At 51.6% G+C, this 18,693-nt stretch overlaps 2 protein-coding genes across 2 annotated transcripts in view; one reads left to right on the top strand and one right to left on the bottom strand.

The window, feature by feature from the left end:
- The first annotated feature begins 321 nt into the window (after positions 1-321).
- Positions 322-1,765, top strand: Mmp24os (MMP24 opposite strand). The gene is made up of 2 exons (XM_040733100.1): positions 322-460; positions 539-1,765. Exon 2 carries the CDS (start codon positions 542-544, stop codon positions 695-697), a length of 156 nt encoding a protein of 51 aa, XP_040589034.1. The 5' UTR covers positions 322-460; positions 539-541; the 3' UTR covers positions 698-1,765.
- Mmp24 (matrix metallopeptidase 24) overlaps positions 1,184-18,693 on the bottom strand; it is a 43,143-nt gene continuing 25,633 nt past the window's right edge. The window contains exons 5-9 of the mRNA XM_040733098.1: positions 11,467-11,628; positions 9,148-9,362; positions 7,293-7,431; positions 5,342-5,608; positions 1,184-3,687 (exon numbers count right to left, since the gene is read on the bottom strand). Coding sequence (XP_040589032.1) covers positions 3,350-3,687; positions 5,342-5,608; positions 7,293-7,431; positions 9,148-9,362; positions 11,467-11,628 — 1,121 coding nt within the window. The 3' untranslated portion in view covers positions 1,184-3,349. The remainder of the gene's footprint in view (positions 3,688-5,341; positions 5,609-7,292; positions 7,432-9,147; positions 9,363-11,466; positions 11,629-18,693) is intronic.

Here is an 18,693-nt window from a genome sequence, read left to right as displayed (position 1 = left end):
CACCTTTAATCCCGGAGGCAAAGGCAAGTGGATCTGTGAGGTCGGGGCCTGCCTGGCTACATAGAGAGTTCTAGGTCGACCAGAATACACAGTGAAACCCCATCTAAGAAAAGAACAAGAGGAAGCAGTGATGCCCTCCGGAATTACATTTTAGCCCAGCCTCAGAACGAAGAGTCACTCATCTTCCCCCTGTGATGCCACAGGCACACAGCCTCAGTGTGTAATATCCCCGGCTGACCTTGGAGGCCAGGCCGCCGCCTGTGGTTGGCTCCAACAGCGGGCGTGGGGCGGGTCCTAGGCGTGCCTGGCCAGTCGACCAACCCCTCCTGAGCTCAGTGGGCCCGCCCCTGGCGTGCGAAGGCTTTTCTAGGACTTGGCTGCGTCATAACGCTGCTCCTCCCAGGCCAGGCTGCCCCGGCTGCGCGCTTCCGGCAGATCCGCTTTCACTTCGCTGACTGAGGTGAGGGCGGGGTAGGGTGTTGGTGGTAGGTGGGGTGTCACCTGCTCTGGCCTGGTGCCTGATGGATTTCTGTTACAGACCATGGGCGCTCTCCTGAGTGGTGGCCAGGAAGGCCCGGAGCCCGCGCAGCCCCAGCCTCCAGCTCCGGAGGGTCCGCAGCAGCCTCAGCCTGAGCCCAGCCCCTGGGGACCACTGGATGATGTGCGATTTCTAATCGCCTGCACATCCTGGTACTGACCAGGTTACCCCTGGCCTCCGTGCCCTCTTGGGCCTGGCCTGATTTTTCTCCCCTGACCCCATGATATCCCGTCTGTCTCACTCAGGGGACTGATGGGAACCTCAGACTTGTTCCCTTCCTTACCAGCCCCTAAGCCAGATCACCCCCAAGCCGTTTTCCAGCTCTGTCCTGAGGCAACCTTCCGGAACCAGAAGAACCAGGACCAGATGCAGGCCTCCTGGCAGGATCCCGATGCTGTTGAACTCTGGTTCCCCCTACGCTGGAACTGGGCTGCTGCAGGTGTCGCAGGTCATGGTCCTGTGTGCTCTGTCTCCAGAGAAGCTTGCTAACAGTGACCTCCCATACTCATACTAGGGGGAGGACATCTGACTGCTGGTTAGCACATGCTTGAGGCAACTGCAGAATTCCCCAGTGCACCCGTTTTCCCCGAAGCTTCTTAAGGGCACACTTAGGCCCTGGTCTTTGTTCCTGTACTCCAGGGAAAAGACACTGTATTTCTGTTTTATTTAGAAATGATTTAAAAAACATTATACAAAGGCTGATCAGTTTAAAATGTGACCGACACTGAAATGCGGTGATGTTACCCAGGCTGAGGGGAAGCTGAGCTCTGCGGCCCGGTGCTTTGCCCCTCTGACTGCTCTGGCCTGGGGTGATGGACAAACAGATGACTGCAGGCAGAAGAGTCCAAGATTGGAAGCCTTAGGCTGAGCCCTCTGGGCCCCGCCCTGCACCCCTCACATCTGCAGTCTGGGCCGCCTGCCTCCATCCCCTGCTCGTCCTCATCTGGTCTTGGAGTACCAGGAGCCAACAGGGGGCCTGCGGGGCCTGGAGCTTTCAAGAAGTGAGCACCAACCTGAGGAGACGGACCAGGAAGTTGGGGGAGGGGGCCCAGATGAGAGGAATAGAAAAGACATTTACCTCAGACCCAGCCAGGGCCGCTTGGATGGCAGGGGCGGATAAGGCCTCCCTGTGCTTCTAAGGGCAAGATGAGTACTACCCTCAGCCTCTCAGGGCCTTCATGTGAGTGGACAGGTGTGAGCTAATAAAGTGCTTGGCAAAGTATAAAACACTGTACAAACCTATGAATCACTAAATCTCTGCAGTTGTTCCCCGCCTGCCCCAGGGAGCCTGCCCTTGGCCGAAATGAGAAAAAACAGGATGATGATGTGGACACAAGGGACCCAGATAGATTCTGGGACAATAGATTCTACTCAACAGCTCCCAGGGCAGCGAGAGTCCCTGTCTGTGCTACAGGGTAAGCTGACCCAACTCCCAGAGGCCACAGGGCTGGGCAAGGCCCATGCAGGCTCAGAGGGCAGGGTTGGTATCGGTGACCCACTAGCACCAGGAGCTTGCATCTTACGCTTTTGGACTTTGGCAGAGAGCCAGTGAGTATCACTGAACCCATTGGTCTTGCCTGAAGGCAAGCATGACTGCCAGACTGGAGCAAGTCAAGCCAAAACCTAGGAACTCCTGTCAGAGTGAGGAAGGGCCTCAGGTTTAAAAAGAAGGAGAAGGAAAGATGGGGTAGGGAGTGAGCTTGGGGCTGCTGCCAGCTAGGAGAACCCTTTTCCTAAGAGCAGTGCCGGAAGATGGGCCCAGTGAGCTAGGCTGCCAGGGTCAAGACCAGAGCACACACAGCATCTCCAGGCCAGGAGACTGAGTTGCCTCAGGGTCCCTGGGGATGCGGATGGAGCACTTAGAAGGCTGCCCTGGTCCTTTACTCTGAGGCTATGACAATGGTGGCTCTAGAGCCGTCTCTGCTTCACATAACTAGTCAGGCTGAGCCCCCATGCCACAAAAGATGGCTTGGAGCAGGGTGGAGGACGGCATTCATGGAAGAGGAGGAGAGGATAGTCAGAAACTTGGATCTGCCTCCAGAATTAGGGTCAGCTCCCGCCCTGGCTGTTGAGCCTCCTGAACAGGACCCCTGCTAGTATCAAGATCCTAGAGTGGCCTTTGCAAAATGGGACTTTGAACAGTAGTGACAGGACATTTAAATATTCACGACATGACAGCAGGGTCCTTGTGAGACCCAGCTGGGCCACAGCCTTGCCTGCAGCATGTGACCCTAAACCCTGGGTCTCTCAGGGGAGACCTGACAAGTGGATCAGGTTTCCTGAGGAATCTGCTATTGACTAGCAGGGGAAACCCAGGCTTTTGCCCACTGTGTTGGCAGCAGGGGCACTGCAGCCTTGGAGGATAGTGGGGTAGGGGCTAGGGGACATCTGACCAGCAGGTGTTGGCAGAGGGGACTGGGATTGGCGGCATCTCGGGAAAGGGTTGAGGTGAGAGCTAGTGCTGGCTTGCCTTAGAGGGCTGGGTCCCGGCCAGGCCTGGCGCTTCGGTACTCTGCAGACACCACAGGATGCAGTGACCTCAGGGGCACCTCCTGGCATGATCCTTGCCTCCTGACAGGGCCTGGCCTATTCCCTTGAGAGTGGTACGCCAGCTACCCAACCTGGGGCACAGCCACCATCTCTCCCTGCCCCACACAGCCTAGACCAATGCACCCACCACTTCAGCGACACACGAACCTGGCCTAGGGCCCTGCTGGCCCCGGTGGGCAGTGGCTAGAGCTGCCCCCTCAGACCCTGGTGAGGAAGGGCCTGGCTGGCCAGACTGGGTAGACAGAGAGGGCTCTGGGCTGCTCATACCCACTCCTGGACTGGCCGCTTATAGTAGGTGACGGGCTGAGGACCCGCCTTGTTCTTGAACTGGAAGATAGTATAGAGCAGCACCAGGAGGCAGAGGGACAGGGTGCAGGGGACAACCACAGCCACAGCGTTCACGGAGCCTGGCACATCATCGATGGTCACCATGATGTCCACATCATCCTGGGGCAGCCTCCGCTCCTTCCGCCGCTCCACCTCCTTCTGCTTGCAGCCCATCCAGTCACGCAGGATGTTGCGTGGGTAGCCTGGCTCCACACTCAGTTTCTGGTTGTCAAACTTCCAGTAGTCGCGACCTTTGTAGAAGTAGGTGTAATCTGCAGAAACAGGAAGGACTCAGTACCACCACTCCCAGATGTCCCCAGCACCTACTCTGGACTAGTGTGGACCTGGGTTGATGTGCCCGTGGGTAAGAGAGATGTTCCAGAGTGGCCTTCTGGAACGGAGGTGGCTGGGTGAGCACAGTGTTCCGCTGATTGCACTGTAGCTAACACAACTGAGACAGGTTCCCAGGACATAGAGAATCCCACTTGTTGGTTCAAAGGGGCTGGGAAACCACTAAGGGATTTTTGAATAGAGCTGGCAAATGCTTTAATTAATACTGCTCAGGCCGGATGATTCTTAGTCTGGAAACAGCTCTGTCACACTGTGTCCCCAGGCTTCCTTATAGATCAAGCCTCCAGCTTAAGGCTTGGGCAGTGCAATCTCCATAGCTCTAGTGCCTCGGTCTAACTCTTGCCCCAAGCCAATGGGAATTGAGCGAAATTTCATCTTAGTGGCAGATACCATGGCTCCACAATTACAGATTTTTTTGGGGGGGTGAGGAGGGCTTGACATATACCACTTTGTAACACAGATACAAGTTCTTTTTTTTTGTTTTTGTTTTTTTTTTTGTTTTGTTTTTCGAGACAGGGTTTCTCTGTGGCTTTGGAGGCTGTCCTGGAACTCACTTGGTAGTCCAGGCCAGTCTCAAACTCACAGAGATTCGCCTGCCTCTGCCTCCCGAGTGCTGGGATTAAAGGCGTGCGCCACCAACGAACGCCCGGCCAGATACAAGTTCTTAGGACACTTGTAGTGGCTTTGATGGCTGGAAGCAAACGAGGCAGGCAGCAGGCCAGGCAGCTCCAATTACTCTCTAGGCAGCTCCCTGAAGGCTCCCAGCAATAGCCTTAGCAACCCAGGCAGCCGGCACACAGCAAAGCCATTCACTCAGACTCTCCTCATTGGCTGGCTCCCCAGGACTTTCATTGGTCAGCATCTTTGATGTCACTGTCTCCGAGGCTCGCTTTGTTGTGACATTATTTTCTGTCACTGGACTGAGAACTATGCATGTCTCACTGCTTCTGTCCCGAGCCCCTCCCACACAAACTGGCTCTCAGTAATTACCATGCAGTGACTGGCAGTTCCGCCATCTTACACGAACTGAAACACTAGTGATGGTGAAGACAGCTACAACTTTCACATGCATAGAGCATGTGGCGGGCATTATGCTAAGGGCTTTCTGTAATTTACCTCATCAATCTTTTCTCACACGGCACACAGGAAAGTGCTGCGATTATTCCCCCTTCACAGATAACAGAATGAGAAAAACTCAGTGGTTTGCCCAAACTTAGGAGTGGTGGGCGGGGTCTGTTCAGGAGCCAGTGTGCCTTCAGCCAGATCAATAGGAAGTCATGGGTGCATCTGGTAAAGCCTGAGCCTCCTTTGGGAAGTTTCTAATCTGGCAGGGAGACAGCTGGGAGCTGCCTGATGGTGAGCGATTGCCAGCCTAGTCGTCAAACCCCATGAAAAAGCACCTTTTGAACCACCCCTATCCATCACTGCAAGTTAATTTACTATGTGAACATAGTCCATTTGGGGCAGCTATCTGTATCAAGTTACACTACTGAAATCTGGATACCCAGAGCACATGTCTGGGCCCTGAGAACCACTAAAATTAACTACCCATCCCCACTTCAGCTTGGCCCTTACATCCTTCCTTGCTGATGAAGGCCCCTTGTGGAGCCTGCGGGATGCCCTTCCACACAGTGATGGGCTTGGGGTAGCCAGGGTCTGTGGCTCGCCGCTCCTCGCTGTAGCGCCAGTATCGTTCCCCTTTGAAGAAGTAGGTTTTGCCCACAGGTTCCCAGCGCAGAGCTGTGTCGATTCCTTCACGGGGTAGGCAGCTGCCCAACTCTCCCAAGCTGTGGGGGTACCCAGGTTCCACCGTCACTTCTTTGAACACCCAGTACTTGTCACCTGCGGGCAGAGCACAGAATCAGCCTTCAGGGGCCACCCAGTGCCAGATGTTGGGGCCTACTTGCCTGTCTTCATTCATAAAGTCAGAATGTGTGTCTTCTTAGCCCCTGGCCCAGCAGATTTGGGGAGCGAGAAGCCCATCATAGATTTTGGACAATGTGCACCATGCTATGCAGGCTCTCTGTCCCACTGTCTTGGTTTTGTTGTTCCTTTTTGTGACAAAGTCTTTTTTTTTTCCATGGCTAGCCTGGAATTAATTATGTAGACCAGGCTGGCCTCAAACTCTCTGCCCCGAGTGCTGGGATTACCGGTGTAGCCACCATGCTCACCTACCCACTTGTCTTGGCCCTCTTTCATTTTTGGTAATCACACACTACCACTTCCTGCAACTGGGCTCCAGTAGGGGGTGTGTGTTCTGATGGAGCAGCACCTACTACTGCAACAACTCGGAACCTTGGCCTAAGGAGTTAGTGCCGGTGGAAGTCTCAGGATGCAGGTACTAGCTTTTGCACACATTGGCCAACTGTTCACAGACATTCCCACCGGGACCACAATAAGGCTTTACCAATTATAAGCCTGACCCATATGGGGAAAGCTGCCAGTTTCCCATGGGTCCTAGTTCCTTAGTCCTTGACATGGTTGGCTCATGTCGAACAATGCACATGCACTCAGGGCTTCTGCCACTCTCCACACCTCCCCCAGGGCTCTCAGGGCCTCACACTACCCTATCTGCTCTATGCACACCTAACTCTGAGGATACAGCCCCATACCCATTTGACCTAAGCCCCACCCCCCATATCCTGTGCTCTTCCATGGTCCCAGAGCTCATCCTACCAGAATGGCTTCTTTTTTTGTCACCTTTCTTCCTCCCAGTGTCCCTAAGAAGTGCTGGTATCGTTTCCGAGCCTCTTTCCTTCCTTCTCAGACCTCAGCCACTCAGAAGTCTTCTCACAGAGTCCCCTGTTCTCTAGCTGTGCTGCTCCTCTCTGGCTGGGGCCTCATGGGAAAACCATCCTCTGAATTACCCTCCCTGCCTCACCGCATGCCACCTCTCCCATGGTTCTGTGCTACTCAGAAATGTGCAGTGAGTTTCTGGCCTTGGCCTGAATTCTAGGCTGGCAACCACAGCTCTTCAGGAATTGCTCTCATAGGACCCCTTCAAGCTCTCCAAGGTGGGGCCTCAGTGGCTGCAGGGTGAGCTTCTGAGCCCTTGGCGCGGCTCCCACACACCACTGCATTGCGCCCCGCGGTTCTGTTCCCTGAGTGCTTGCCTTACATTTCACTATCTGTGTCTTACCCAGCCTGGGCAGGGCCAAGATTACTAATGTGAAACAGCTCAGGGGTGGGCTAGCCCAGGCTAACTCCCTCCCACCTCTGTCCCACATAGCCAGCTGTCTGGGCTCTTACAGAACTTCGAGAATGACCTTCCAGCAAGTGCTGGGTGGTCTTCTTTGTTTTACCCTGTACTTCATGCACACGGATTTTTTTTTTTTACCCCGTCAACGTTGGCACTTTCTTGACTTGGTTTTCCCAGATGACCTAGGTCCTACCTGTGGGGACCTGGCCTTTCAGAGGTTAGTGTCCATCTGTGGAGAGCATCTGCCTCCATGCTTCCCACCCCACCTCTTCTGGTTTAGATGGGAAAAGGAAACCTCAAAGAGGGCATAGAAACGCCCCGTGTTACCTTTGAAGAAGACAAATCTTCCATCAGCCCTTTCGTAGGCTGCATCTATGCGGGCTGGCAGGCCCTTCCAGAACTGCTCGATCTGCATGGGGTAGCCCTCCTGCACCCGGTTATTGCGCAGGCGCCAGAACCAGCGATCCTGAGGGGTGTGGGGGAAACGAGAAGGGCAGGTGGCAGGTCTTACCTCCGAATTCAGTGATCTCAGCCCCAGGGCTCAGGCCCAGCAACACAACACCAAGCCTGGGGCTCAGCCTCACAACCTCCCATCATGCCGGTCCATCTGCTGCTTCCAACTCTTAGATGACAGGATGTAATTCTTCACTTAAGCCTCCTGCTGTCCAAGGACTATGAGACACACAGCAGATGGGTGTGGGAGAGGTGTGGAAAGGCTAGAAAGGCGAACTGCTGCCTAGGCCTGGAGTGACCACCGGAGGGCAGCAGAAAGTCACTGATATCCGCTGGCATCCAGTGTGGTAAAGAGGAGTATAAAACCCACACTTGCCTGTGAACACTTTATTGGGAGGCTCAAGGAAATACAGGTGCTGTAGTAGGACTATGACTCACGGAAGACAGTACAGACCTAGGATACCTTTTAAAATTCACTTATGCATATGGGTGTGTGCCTGAGTGCAATGTGTGCACGTGTGCGTGAGTCTGCCGTCATCAAAAGAGGGCATTGGGTTCGCTGGAACTAAGAGTCAGAGGCAGTGAGCCACCATATGGGTGCTGGGAACTGAACACAGGTCCTCTGCAAGAGCAGTAGCTGCTCTTAACCACTGAGGCATCTCTCCAGCGTTTTCCAAGGGTTTCACAAAGCACTTTCAGGTCCAGTTTGTAAAATACTTTATTCTGACTTGCACAGCTCTGTCAAGTCAATCTGACACACAGTGTTAAGGAAGGCCAAAGGCCACGCCTACAGACAGGCACTTAGTGAGAGGAAGAACTGGGCTAGCCTACATGGCCTGAATTTTACTTTGTGCTTGAAGCTTCCCGGGGAGACCTTAGGAAGGGAAATGGGGTAGCCTTCCTCTGGCACCCAGTGTCATGGAGACCTGTTGTCCAGCTGCCATTTGGTGAAGGAAGTGTACCAGCAGGCAGCTTCCAGCTTTCAGGCCTTTCGCCATGTGTCAGCCTCATTTTTGCATCCAGTATGGAATGACTCTGATGGGCCATTCTAGCTCCAGAACTTCCCACGAGGGACTAAATTGGCACCAAGTCTGTGTCTCCTTACCTTCTTCCTCTATCCTGACTGGCTTCCTGCCTCTCCTGCCCACATCTGTTGATTCTAAAGGTCCTTAACCAGAATCTCTCATTCCAGACTCTCTCTCAGAGTCTGTTTCCCCAAGGACCTAGCCTGCCACGCACCATGCTCAGGCAGTCCTTGGCTCACGTGACAGGCTCAGGACAGGGAACATGGGATAGCCTTGCCAGTACCTGCCACTCATGCCCTGGCAGGAGCTGTAGACTCTGCCATCCCTGACCAGGCCCTGCTCTGCATCTTCCTAGCCATTAATCTTCATACATCCTTTGTCAGAGGAATGACTACCCTAGTTTGGATAGCTGAGGTCTGGATAAGGAAGGTGACTTATCCAAGGCCACAGACCAGAAGCCATCTCCAGCATTTTCTTGAGCATTGATTGGCTCCTTGGAAGCTGTCAGCTCACCAATCTTTCCTTGTCACCTTGTAGAACCAAGTTGATTGATCTGTCTGCACCAGAAAGAGACTATGGGTCCTGGCCACTAGACCAGCTCCTATCCAGGCCCTACAGCAGCCTAGAGCAGATAGAGTAGGAACCTGCCCAGCTCCATTATCGGGGAAGGCACACCCTGGGTGGCACTGGTCCACCAACCTTACCTTAAACACAAACATCTCACCCCGGAAGAGGGCCACCGTGTTGAAGTTGCCATCACAGATGTTGGGCTTGGCACCTGGAGTGGATGGTCGGTCCCCTAGAGGTGGCCGAGGGGGCCTGGGCTGCCTCTCATGTTTCCTCTCAGATGGTGAGTGGATCCTGCGGACCGGGAGTGTAGGAAGGGGCCTTGTGGGCTCCAGGGGTTCAGCTGGGGGTCCTAGAGAGAGGGGCTGCGTCTTAGAGAGGATCTGGCTCTTTCCTGCTGTCGTCTGCCGTTGCCCCGTCAATACGTAGGCAGTTCCAGGTCAAGTCTGTCCCTTCAGACTTCCTGTCCCCTCTCCCTGATTTAATTCCTCAGTCTTTGAGAAAATAGGTGGAAACAGCCACGAGATAGGGACTTTCACCTTCCCACCCCAAGGCTGGCATCTTTCCCTTTTAAAGAAGAAACTTGTCCTTCCTGTGGGCCAGTGTCCCACACCCTCCTTTGCTGGCCTCCTTCACACAGGCTGAACTCTAATCTCTAACCACTTTCATTCTTCAGCCAACTTCAACAGAGCATCAGCTCCATTTTCCACCCAAACCACTTGCCAAGTTCACCAATGACCTCTGTTTTCGGAAACCAACAGTTATCAACTTTGTTGATCGAGTGAGTCATCTTGGTAATGTGGGTTGTGACTCAGAGGGCCTGGGGTGGAGCCAGAGACAGTCTTCAAGGTCTCAGGTAAAGTCCATGTCACTGACCTGAGGCCCAAACATTGGACAGCAAGATTCTGGACACATTTGCCTTGGACCAATCTCCTTTTCCAGAGCCCTGCACTCTCGGTTTGTCTGCCCTGGGGGGATTCTCTATTAACCCCCATTGTTAGAGTAGCCTACCCTGTTCCAAAGACTGAGTACCCGCAAGGGTCTCTTTTCTGCCTCTCAACTTGGGCAGCTCATGCGGATCACCTAGGGAAGTTCTAAAACTCCAGATCTTCAGGGAGTTCCCAGATGGGCTCACTCAGATCTTTGGGGTGAGGGCTAGGTGTCAGTGACTTTTTAAAATAAGCATCCTGAGCTGATTCCCAAGGGCAACCCAGTTGAGAGTCATTGTTCTAAGGGCTCATCTGGGTTCCCAGCTTTAAAGACCCTCAGAGCTGTCCTCGGACGTTCTGTGGTGGCAGAAATGTCCCATATCTGCACTGTCAGTATAGTTGCCTCTGGCCACATGTACACATGCGTATTGAGGACTTGAAGTTTAACTATGATACATTTCACATCTGTAATTGATACAATAGCTATTTTTGTAACTAGTAACTATGTACTGTATACCGAAGACCTCAAGTGAGTATCCCAGCCTTGGTCTGTGGGCTGCACAGGAGAAATCCTATTATTCTACAATTACAAATACCAGAGTGTCCCCACCTTTTAAAGACGGGATCTCATGTACCCCTGGCTGGCCCCAAACACCTTATGTAGCAACTTCTGATCTTCTTGACTCTATCTCTAGAAGGCTTACAGGTGTACGCTAGCTACCATGCCTGGTTCATGTGGTTCTGGAGATCAAATGTAGGGCTTTCGTGTATGTATACTAGGTGAGCCCTCACCAGGTGGGCCACACCCACAGCCAAGTCAGAACTCTGTGGTATTATCTTGACCTGTTCTTTCTTTCTCTCGTCCCGAATCTGATCTGTCAGCAGATCCTGTCCATTCCACCTTTGAAATAACTTCTAGTACTGGCCACCCACCCCACCCCCTGCTGCTTCACCGTGGGCTGGGATCCAGGGGCCCTGGTTGCTGCACCTCCTCCAGAGGGAGCCCCCTCCTGTGCTGTGGTGACCAGCATTTACTCAAATGAACTGATCTCCCATTTCAACTAACCTGACCAGGCCCTCCATGCCGGCGGGACTTGTACATGGTAGGCTTTAATATCTTATGAGGACAGCAAGCTAGCTTCTCATTTCCCCTAAGATCACATATAATACTTATTAGCATTGTTCAAGCAGATGTGTGACTTTCCTAGGTTAGAGGCACCCGGAGTGTGCCTGGCCTCCATCTGGTAAAGGGAGGTCATGGAGAACAGGAGGTGACAGGAAGGTGGGTGGCAAAGGATAGAAAGGAGGGAATGAGTGGGCCTCACCTCAGTTTGCCTTTCCCAGTCACAGCTCAAGCTCCCTCCCTTAGGTTTCCCCGTGTGCTAGGGGGACGTCATCGAAGTCAGCACAGAGACACAGCAGCAGCGCTGACAATGGCAAAGATCCTGACCCCACACCCACCAGAGTGACCAGAGTGCACGCTCACATTGACAACAGTGACCCCCACCCACTCCCCACTACACACACCGTAAATCTTCTGGATACCCTGGAGGTCATCCTGGGGCAGTTTAAAGTTGTGCGTCTCCATGTATTGGTAGAAGGGTGCCATGATGGCACTGGGGTCATTAGAGTGTTCCAGTCCCAGGGCATGGCCCAGTTCATGCACAGCCACCAGGAAGAGGTCATTGCCTGTAGAGAGGGACATAGAGGTATCCAGGATACCCACTCAGTATTAGTTAGTATGCTACTTAGCATATCAAGCACTTAGCATATCCCCTGCCTCTGCCCCTGACCTTCTGTTGGACACTAGGGACATAGAGAAATCAAACACAATCTTTGCTTATGTACCACTTGGTACAGAGAGGTACATGCAGAAATTGCAAAGGTTACACAGGACCCAGGCACTCAGACATGTGTAAAGATTGAGAACTTTTTTAAAGGTACCTTTGGGCCTTGCATATATCACTGAGCAATATCCCAAATCCTCTTTTTACTTTTCGATTCTGAATGCTTGAACTTGAAACCTCCTGCCTCAGCTGGGACTACATGTCTGTGCTACTAAGTACCATTTGGATGGGAGGAAGGTGTTCAGGGAGGACACACGGGTGAGACTTCTTAGGTTGAGTCTTGAAAGGTCTGCAGAATGGATTCAGGGTTAGGGAGGAAGAGGGTGGAGTGCCATTCCTGGCAGAGGTACTGCTATAAACCAGGTCCAGGGAAGAGCAGTTCATTCCACTTGGCTTTAGAACAAAGCACGAAGGGAGGGCCAGGGAGAGATGAGGTCAGTCAGGCTGGCAAGCAGGGCTCTGTGATGCCCTACAAAGGAGTTTGGATCAGTTTCTTGGCCATGGGGTGTGTGCAGGGATAGCAGGAGAGGAGGGGGGCATGATGAAGTCACCCTGGTTACCACTGGAGAGAGAATCAGAGGCAAAGGAGACCTGAGTTCAGAAGGTGGGGTGCAGGTGCTGGGGTGCTGGTGGGCAGAGTCAAGGAAGCCATGGCAAGACAAGAGAAAGTCCTTGGGGTGACTGGTGTGAACAGGGCTCAGTGTCGGGTACCTGGCATGAACAGGGCTCTAGGGGCAGGGACAGCAGAACCCTAGTCCCGGAACTCCTGACCAAAGTCAAGGTGGGGAGAGAAGAACAGGCAGAAATCTGGTGCTGAAGGCGGGACGCGGGATCCTGAACATGAAACTGAGGGGCAGCGAGGTGTGCTGGTTATGAGCACCCTGAGGCGGGACACTTCCAGTGCCACACCTGCAAGCTTTGTGAGCTTGGGTCAACACCTCACCCTCAGCGTCCTCATTTGTAGAAAGAGAAGCTGGACTAACTCATTGGTTGGGTGAGGACTGAATAACTAACAGGTGTAAAGTGTGTGGCCTAGCCAGGAGTCGTTGCTCTGTTGCTACAGCACAAAAGACATGAGCTGGGCCAGAGCAAGCCCATTAACCAGAAAGGTTGGTGGGGCTTCAGCAACCAGATTTTCTTAAAACTAGCTCCCTTCACTTGCCATTTTAAGCTGTGGTTAGGTCAAGGCCTGAATTTGTAGACATCAGGTAACCGTTGTATTGGGAAAGAAATTGGCCGAGGAGTTGTCTGGCCTTTTGAGTAAGGTCTTGGGAAGAGAAGAATTCTACAGGTCAGCCTGACTCTCCACCGACACCAACACCGTCATCCATGAAGCCACCTTTGAGCAATAGAGAGGAATGGGGCTGGGCCAGATCATTGCAAGGTTGGCCAAAAGCCTGGGCTGGTCTTCTGCTGAGAGAGGCAGGCTGACAGGAGAAAGCTAGGTTGCCCCCAGCTCCTTCCTCGGGCCCTGGTCCCTTCAGCAGCAGGGAAGCCGTGAGCTCATCTTTTAGCTTCACTCCAACAAAGGCGCTGCTGGAGGCGGCAGAAGGCAGCTCAGCTTCTTACAGCCTGTCCTGGCTCTGCTCCTGGCCTTCTGTCCGCCTGGACAAGCTGTCCAGGGCCTCTCTCCTGACCAGGCTTCTCCTTGGGACCATCCACAGGGACCTCAGCAGGGGGCCAGGGAGCCCCTGAGTACTCTCAGCTACTGTCCTTGGCTTGTGCCCATTCTGTAAACTGTGAAATCCTTGAAGCAAAGAGGCCTGTGGGCTTCTTCCCAGGACCAAAAGGAAGAGAAGCGCTGGGAAGCCAGCATCCTGCTGCACAGAATCTGGAGAGCTTTGGGGAGGAGAGGAGAAGGAAGGGCAGCCACACTGAACTTGTGAGAGAGAGCAGAGGGAACAAGTGGGGGTCAAGTATGGAGAAGACCCAGTGCCTCATGGAAAGGAGGCTCTTAGGGTCTTCACCCCCAAAGAGGGGGAGGCAGGAGTAGAGTGATCAGATTATGGTTTCTGCAGCTCTGCCATGTCCTAGAGGTGTGGCATTTGAAGAGCCCTTTCCCTGCAGCGAAGAGAATAATGGCTGCTGTCCTCCTAAGAACAGCAACAAGGATTAATGAGTCAAGGTAAACAAAGTCCCACACCAGGGCCTGGTGCAGATGGATCATTACTCATTATCACTGTTGTGTCGAGCTATGTGAGAGGACCAGCGTCCCCAAGTGTGTGTGTTCAGGAAGTCTCTGGGCCCTGTAGCATGACAGTCTGCTTGGCTTCTCCGGTGGACCTGGCCTCTTTTAGGATGAACTTCACTCATTGCGGATTCCTGTCTTCATGACTCCAATAGCACCCACCCCAAGGTATTTCTCCTCACCTCTGCGTGCTTATCAGCGGAGTCCCCTAGAGTACCCCCTCCCTTTAAAGTTCAGCCCAGTGCTCATCTCCCCAGAAACCAGTCTGGTTCTCCCAGCTGGCCGAGCATGTTGCCTTCTCCTTCTACCAGCATCTTAATACAAGGCAGCTTTAGGTGCTGGCCATTTTCCAACCTTCATTAATTACAGCCACGGGTGGGTATTCTGCCCAAGACTGAGCTTCTTGGGCACAGTAGCCCCAGAAAAGTGGTTCAGTTGACTGAGTCTGACACAGTAAGGCAACAACACCCAGGAGGGGACAATGCCAAAACTACTCTAGTGTTCCATGTACTGTCCCTGGAGCACCTGCTGCAGACCCTCGTGGGGACTCTTAGAGATGTGACATCTCACTTTCACATCTGGCTCTGCTGCCTTCCAACTGTGACTCTTTCAATACCTCCCTAGATCCCCTGTGGAGGGTGAGCTAAGTGGAAAGGCTGTGTCCTGTGAAGCAGGGTATGGTCATGAAGGCTCTTCCTGGCTTGTCACCTTCCTCTAGGAAGGAACACTGAGGGCTGGGTTCCCTCCTGGCAGAACCCAGTGGGTATCTGCTGACTTCACTGGTTGACTCATTTGAAAGACATGGGGACAAAGTTTAATGAAAATGGCTTTAAGGTGTGATGGGCTAGCTTGTGCCTTTGTACCTTTGGTGGGGTAGGGAATGAGAACCATATGCACAATTCAGTGGCACTCTGGGGAGGTGTGTGTGTGTGTGTGTGTGTGTGCGTATGCGTGTGCATATGCGTATGGTATGTGTATGTGTATGAGTGCCTACATGCATGTGTGGGTATGTGGAGGTCAGAAGTCAACCTTGGGCATTATTGCATCTTGTGTTTTGGGGCAGGGTCTCTCCTTGGACCTGGAGCTTCCTTACTAGGCTAGGCTGTGTAGCTAACAAGCCCCAGGCATTCCTCTGTTTCTGCCTCTCCAGTGCTGAGCTTGCAAGCATTTGACACCATACCTGACTTTATTGCATGAGTTCTGGAAGTCAGACTCAGGTCTCTATGCTTGAACACTTCACCAGAGCTCTGGGCATTAGATTTATAAGAAGTTGTTGCCAGGTGGTGGTGGCGCACGCCTTTAATCCCAGCACTCGGGAGGCAGAGGCAGGCGGATCTCTGTGAGTTCGAGCCCGGGCTGGACCGACAGCCTCCAAAACAATACAGAGAAACCCTGTCTCGTAAAAACCAAAAAACCAAAAACCAAAAAAAAACAAAAAACAAAAAAGAAGTTGTTAACCTTGTTGAGTTTGATACTGATTTTGTGATTATATTAAAATTCAATCTTTGTTATTGTTAGAGTGGCATGCTAGGTTAGCAATATGTAAAATGATATTATTCCTGGGTCTTTGTTTAAAATATATCAGCCATGGGGCTAGAGAGATAGCTCAGAGGTTAAGAGCACTTGTTGCTCTTGTAGAGGACCAGGGTTCATTTTCCAACACCCACATGACAGCCCACAACCATCTGTAACTCCAGTTCCATAAGATCTGACACCTTTTTCTGGCCTCCAAGAATACTGCTTGTGGTACACTCATGTAGGCAAAACACTCATATACATAAAATAAAGAAAACAAAACCTCAGTAGAAAATAAAATAAAAGTAGAAGGGTTACAACAGTGTTGGTCACCGGAGCAGAGGGTGGTGATCTAGGGTCCTCCTCAGGCTCCTCCTCTAGAGAATTTGTAAATGTTCCATAATGAAAGAAAGCTAGTAATCAGACCAAGTCCCAGGAGAGCCCACTTGATGGGGGATGTTCTTCTGTATTGTGTTTCTCTTACTGGTTGATGAATAAAACTGTTTGGCCAGTAGAGGCAGGAAGACAGGCAGGGCTAGGAGACGAGGAGGATTCTGGGAAAGGTAGACAGAGAGGGCATGGAAGGAGACGCCATGTAGAAACCTGGAGGATAGAATGCACCAGACATTCTCTGGTAAGCTAAGGCACGTAGAAATACACAGACTAGTAATTATGGGTTAATAATTAAGAGAGAGCTAGCCAGTAAGAAGCCCTAGCTACTGGCCAACAATTTTATAATTAGTATATCGTCTGTGTGCTTATTTGGGGCTGAAGGGTGGTGGGACTTGGCGGGACAAGAAAACACAGCTAACCCTGCTCCCTCCTTCACTGAGTCTATGTGGAAACCAAATGCCACATTATCCAGGTGCTCAATAAGTTGTGGCTCCTTCCTACCACTACAGCATGTCTTGGGGCAGTGCTCACCAGTTTACCCTCATCAGCCAGGGATCTACTGCTGTACCCATAAGCGGTACCCGGTTCATCTCGGGTTTTATAGAGCGATGTCCTGACCCCTGTCCAGAGAAGACATTAGCTCTCATAGAGTCCCTATCCGAGCTGGAGATCATTCATTAAAGGTGGGGTAATCAGGCGGGAGGGGTGTTGCAATGGTGTCCACCTTCCCACATGTCACACACACCAGTTCTTAGGACTGGAGGCTGACCTAGTAAGTTCCTCAAAAGCAAGGAGTGGGCATGACTGTGAGTCCCCGGGGCTTGGATGAAAGGGAGGCAGGGCCATTTCTTCCTAGCACCTCTATAAGAAAATAACCCTTTGAAAATTTAGTTGTGAGCCGGGCAGTGGTGGTGTACACTTTTAATCCCAGCACTTGGGAGGTAGTGACAGGTGGATCTATGTGAGTTTGAGGCCAACCTGGTCTACAGAGCAAGTGCCAGGTCAGCCAGGGCTACAGAGAAACCCCGTCTCAACACCCCCACACACACACAAAAGAAAATTCAGTTGTGTTTACCAGAACTAAAACTAAAACCCTTTCAGCTAATGGTGCCTGGCACATAACAGGCCTGAAAATGATAATTTGTTTTCCTCCTGAATTCTTATCAGTCGTCACAGTCATTTGTTGACACCACTCCAAAAATAAGTAAGATAAAGAATAGGTACACAAAGGTCAGGAAAGTTATCCAGGACGTAGGAGAGATGACGCCAAGCCAGAGGAAATGGAGCTTCACAGGAAACAGAACAAAATTCTGAAGATGGAAGAGGACAAAGAAACTGAACAACAGTCTCATAACTGCCTGGGCTACGCCTTGGCCAAGCCACCTCCTGGACCAGTGTTGGAGAGATGCTGAGAGGAGCAAAGCCCTGATCCACATAGTCATCTGGAGTGTCTTCAAGGGAGACACCCATCCACCTACACCAGACATGGCTTCTGAGGGAAGGGACCGAGAAGTGCCTGCCTGTACCCACAAGCTGTGCCAAGGCAGGAACAGGTGTCCTTTGTTTCCCAAACTTGATCCAGCTTAAAGATGGGGATCTCCAGGGTCAGAAATTCATGTTTCTAAACAGACACTGTGGTTCTCATGGGCCGTGTGGTTTGGGATCAGTGTTCATTTGGAGCCCTGACCTCACCCATGCTTGATCTGGAAAGCCCCATTCCTGCCTCTATCTCTCTCCAAACCCTGTCTTCTTAGAGAATCTCCAACAAAGAAAAGGCACCCAAAACCCAGGTCAGCATTCTTGGTGATTACTGCGACTTCCTCTCCTGTTGGCACCAGCAGCCCAAGTCTCTGCTTAAACCTTCTACTTTTGACCACACTTGAACACAAACCCAGCTTGTGGCAGACATGTCATCACCCCTTGCCTACAAGCTATATAATCTCCCTGCTTTAGTTTGGATGTGTGACTTCTCTGACCTTGGTCTCTGTGACTGGAGAATCCATCCAGAAGTTGCTTTGCTCAAATAAATCTGCTGTTAAACTTTTAAAATTCAGCTTGATCTGACTTACTGTGTTGGTGGAGAAACCTATTATAGGGGTACAGAAAACCTATTAGTCAGCATGGTGGCTGAGGGTATGGGCTCCTGGGTTACAATATTCAGAATCAAAGCCTTGTTTAACTACTAACTAACTATGGGGCCTTAGATAGAATAATGTTTCTCTATGCTTTTGTTTGCTTATCTGTAAAATAGGGATGATAATACCTACTTATGGCATGATGTGTGGGAGGTACTTGGTATGGACCTTAAAACCTTTACATCCACTAATTACTATCTACTATAATCTTAAGGCTGAGTCCCCCTGACTCTTGTTGCATTTTCTTGGCATATGTGCTGCGACCTTCAGTAGAGTGTGTCTTACGGCCCGATTACTTATATAGACACACAACTCTAGGTTTCAGAGGGCAGACTCTGCCTACTCCCTTAATTAAATATTCACATATTCTTTGATCTTTGCAGGACTTGTACCATGCCACAGCAGCACTGGAAGAGACCTTAGAGATTACTTAATCCGTCACCCATTTCCACTTCCTGTATGCTGGGATTACAGGTATGTACCACCACTCTTTGCTTATGCTGGGGATTGAACACACGGCTTTATGAATGTCAGGCAAAGACTCTACTAATTGAGCTACATCCTTAGCCCTTTCATAGGGTGATGTTGAACTTGGGTTTGAGCTCCAGCTCCACCACCTACTACTTATACCTTTTAACCCTTGAGCTATTTATCTTAAAATGGGCACAACAGTTGG

The sequence above is a fragment of the Mesocricetus auratus genome, unplaced genomic scaffold, assembly GCF_017639785.1.
Source record: "Mesocricetus auratus isolate SY011 unplaced genomic scaffold, BCM_Maur_2.0 Super-Scaffold_100028, whole genome shotgun sequence".
In the NCBI taxonomy this organism is placed as follows: Eukaryota; Metazoa; Chordata; class Mammalia; order Rodentia; family Cricetidae; genus Mesocricetus; species Mesocricetus auratus.
This window is presented reverse-complemented; position numbering and strand designations above follow the sequence as displayed.

What these genes read in the sequence shown, in the direction of transcription:
- Mmp24os (XM_040733100.1), top strand. Translation starts at nt 542, where the DNA reads ATGGGCGCTCTCCTGAGTGGTGGCCAGGAAGGCCCGGAGCCCGCGCAG.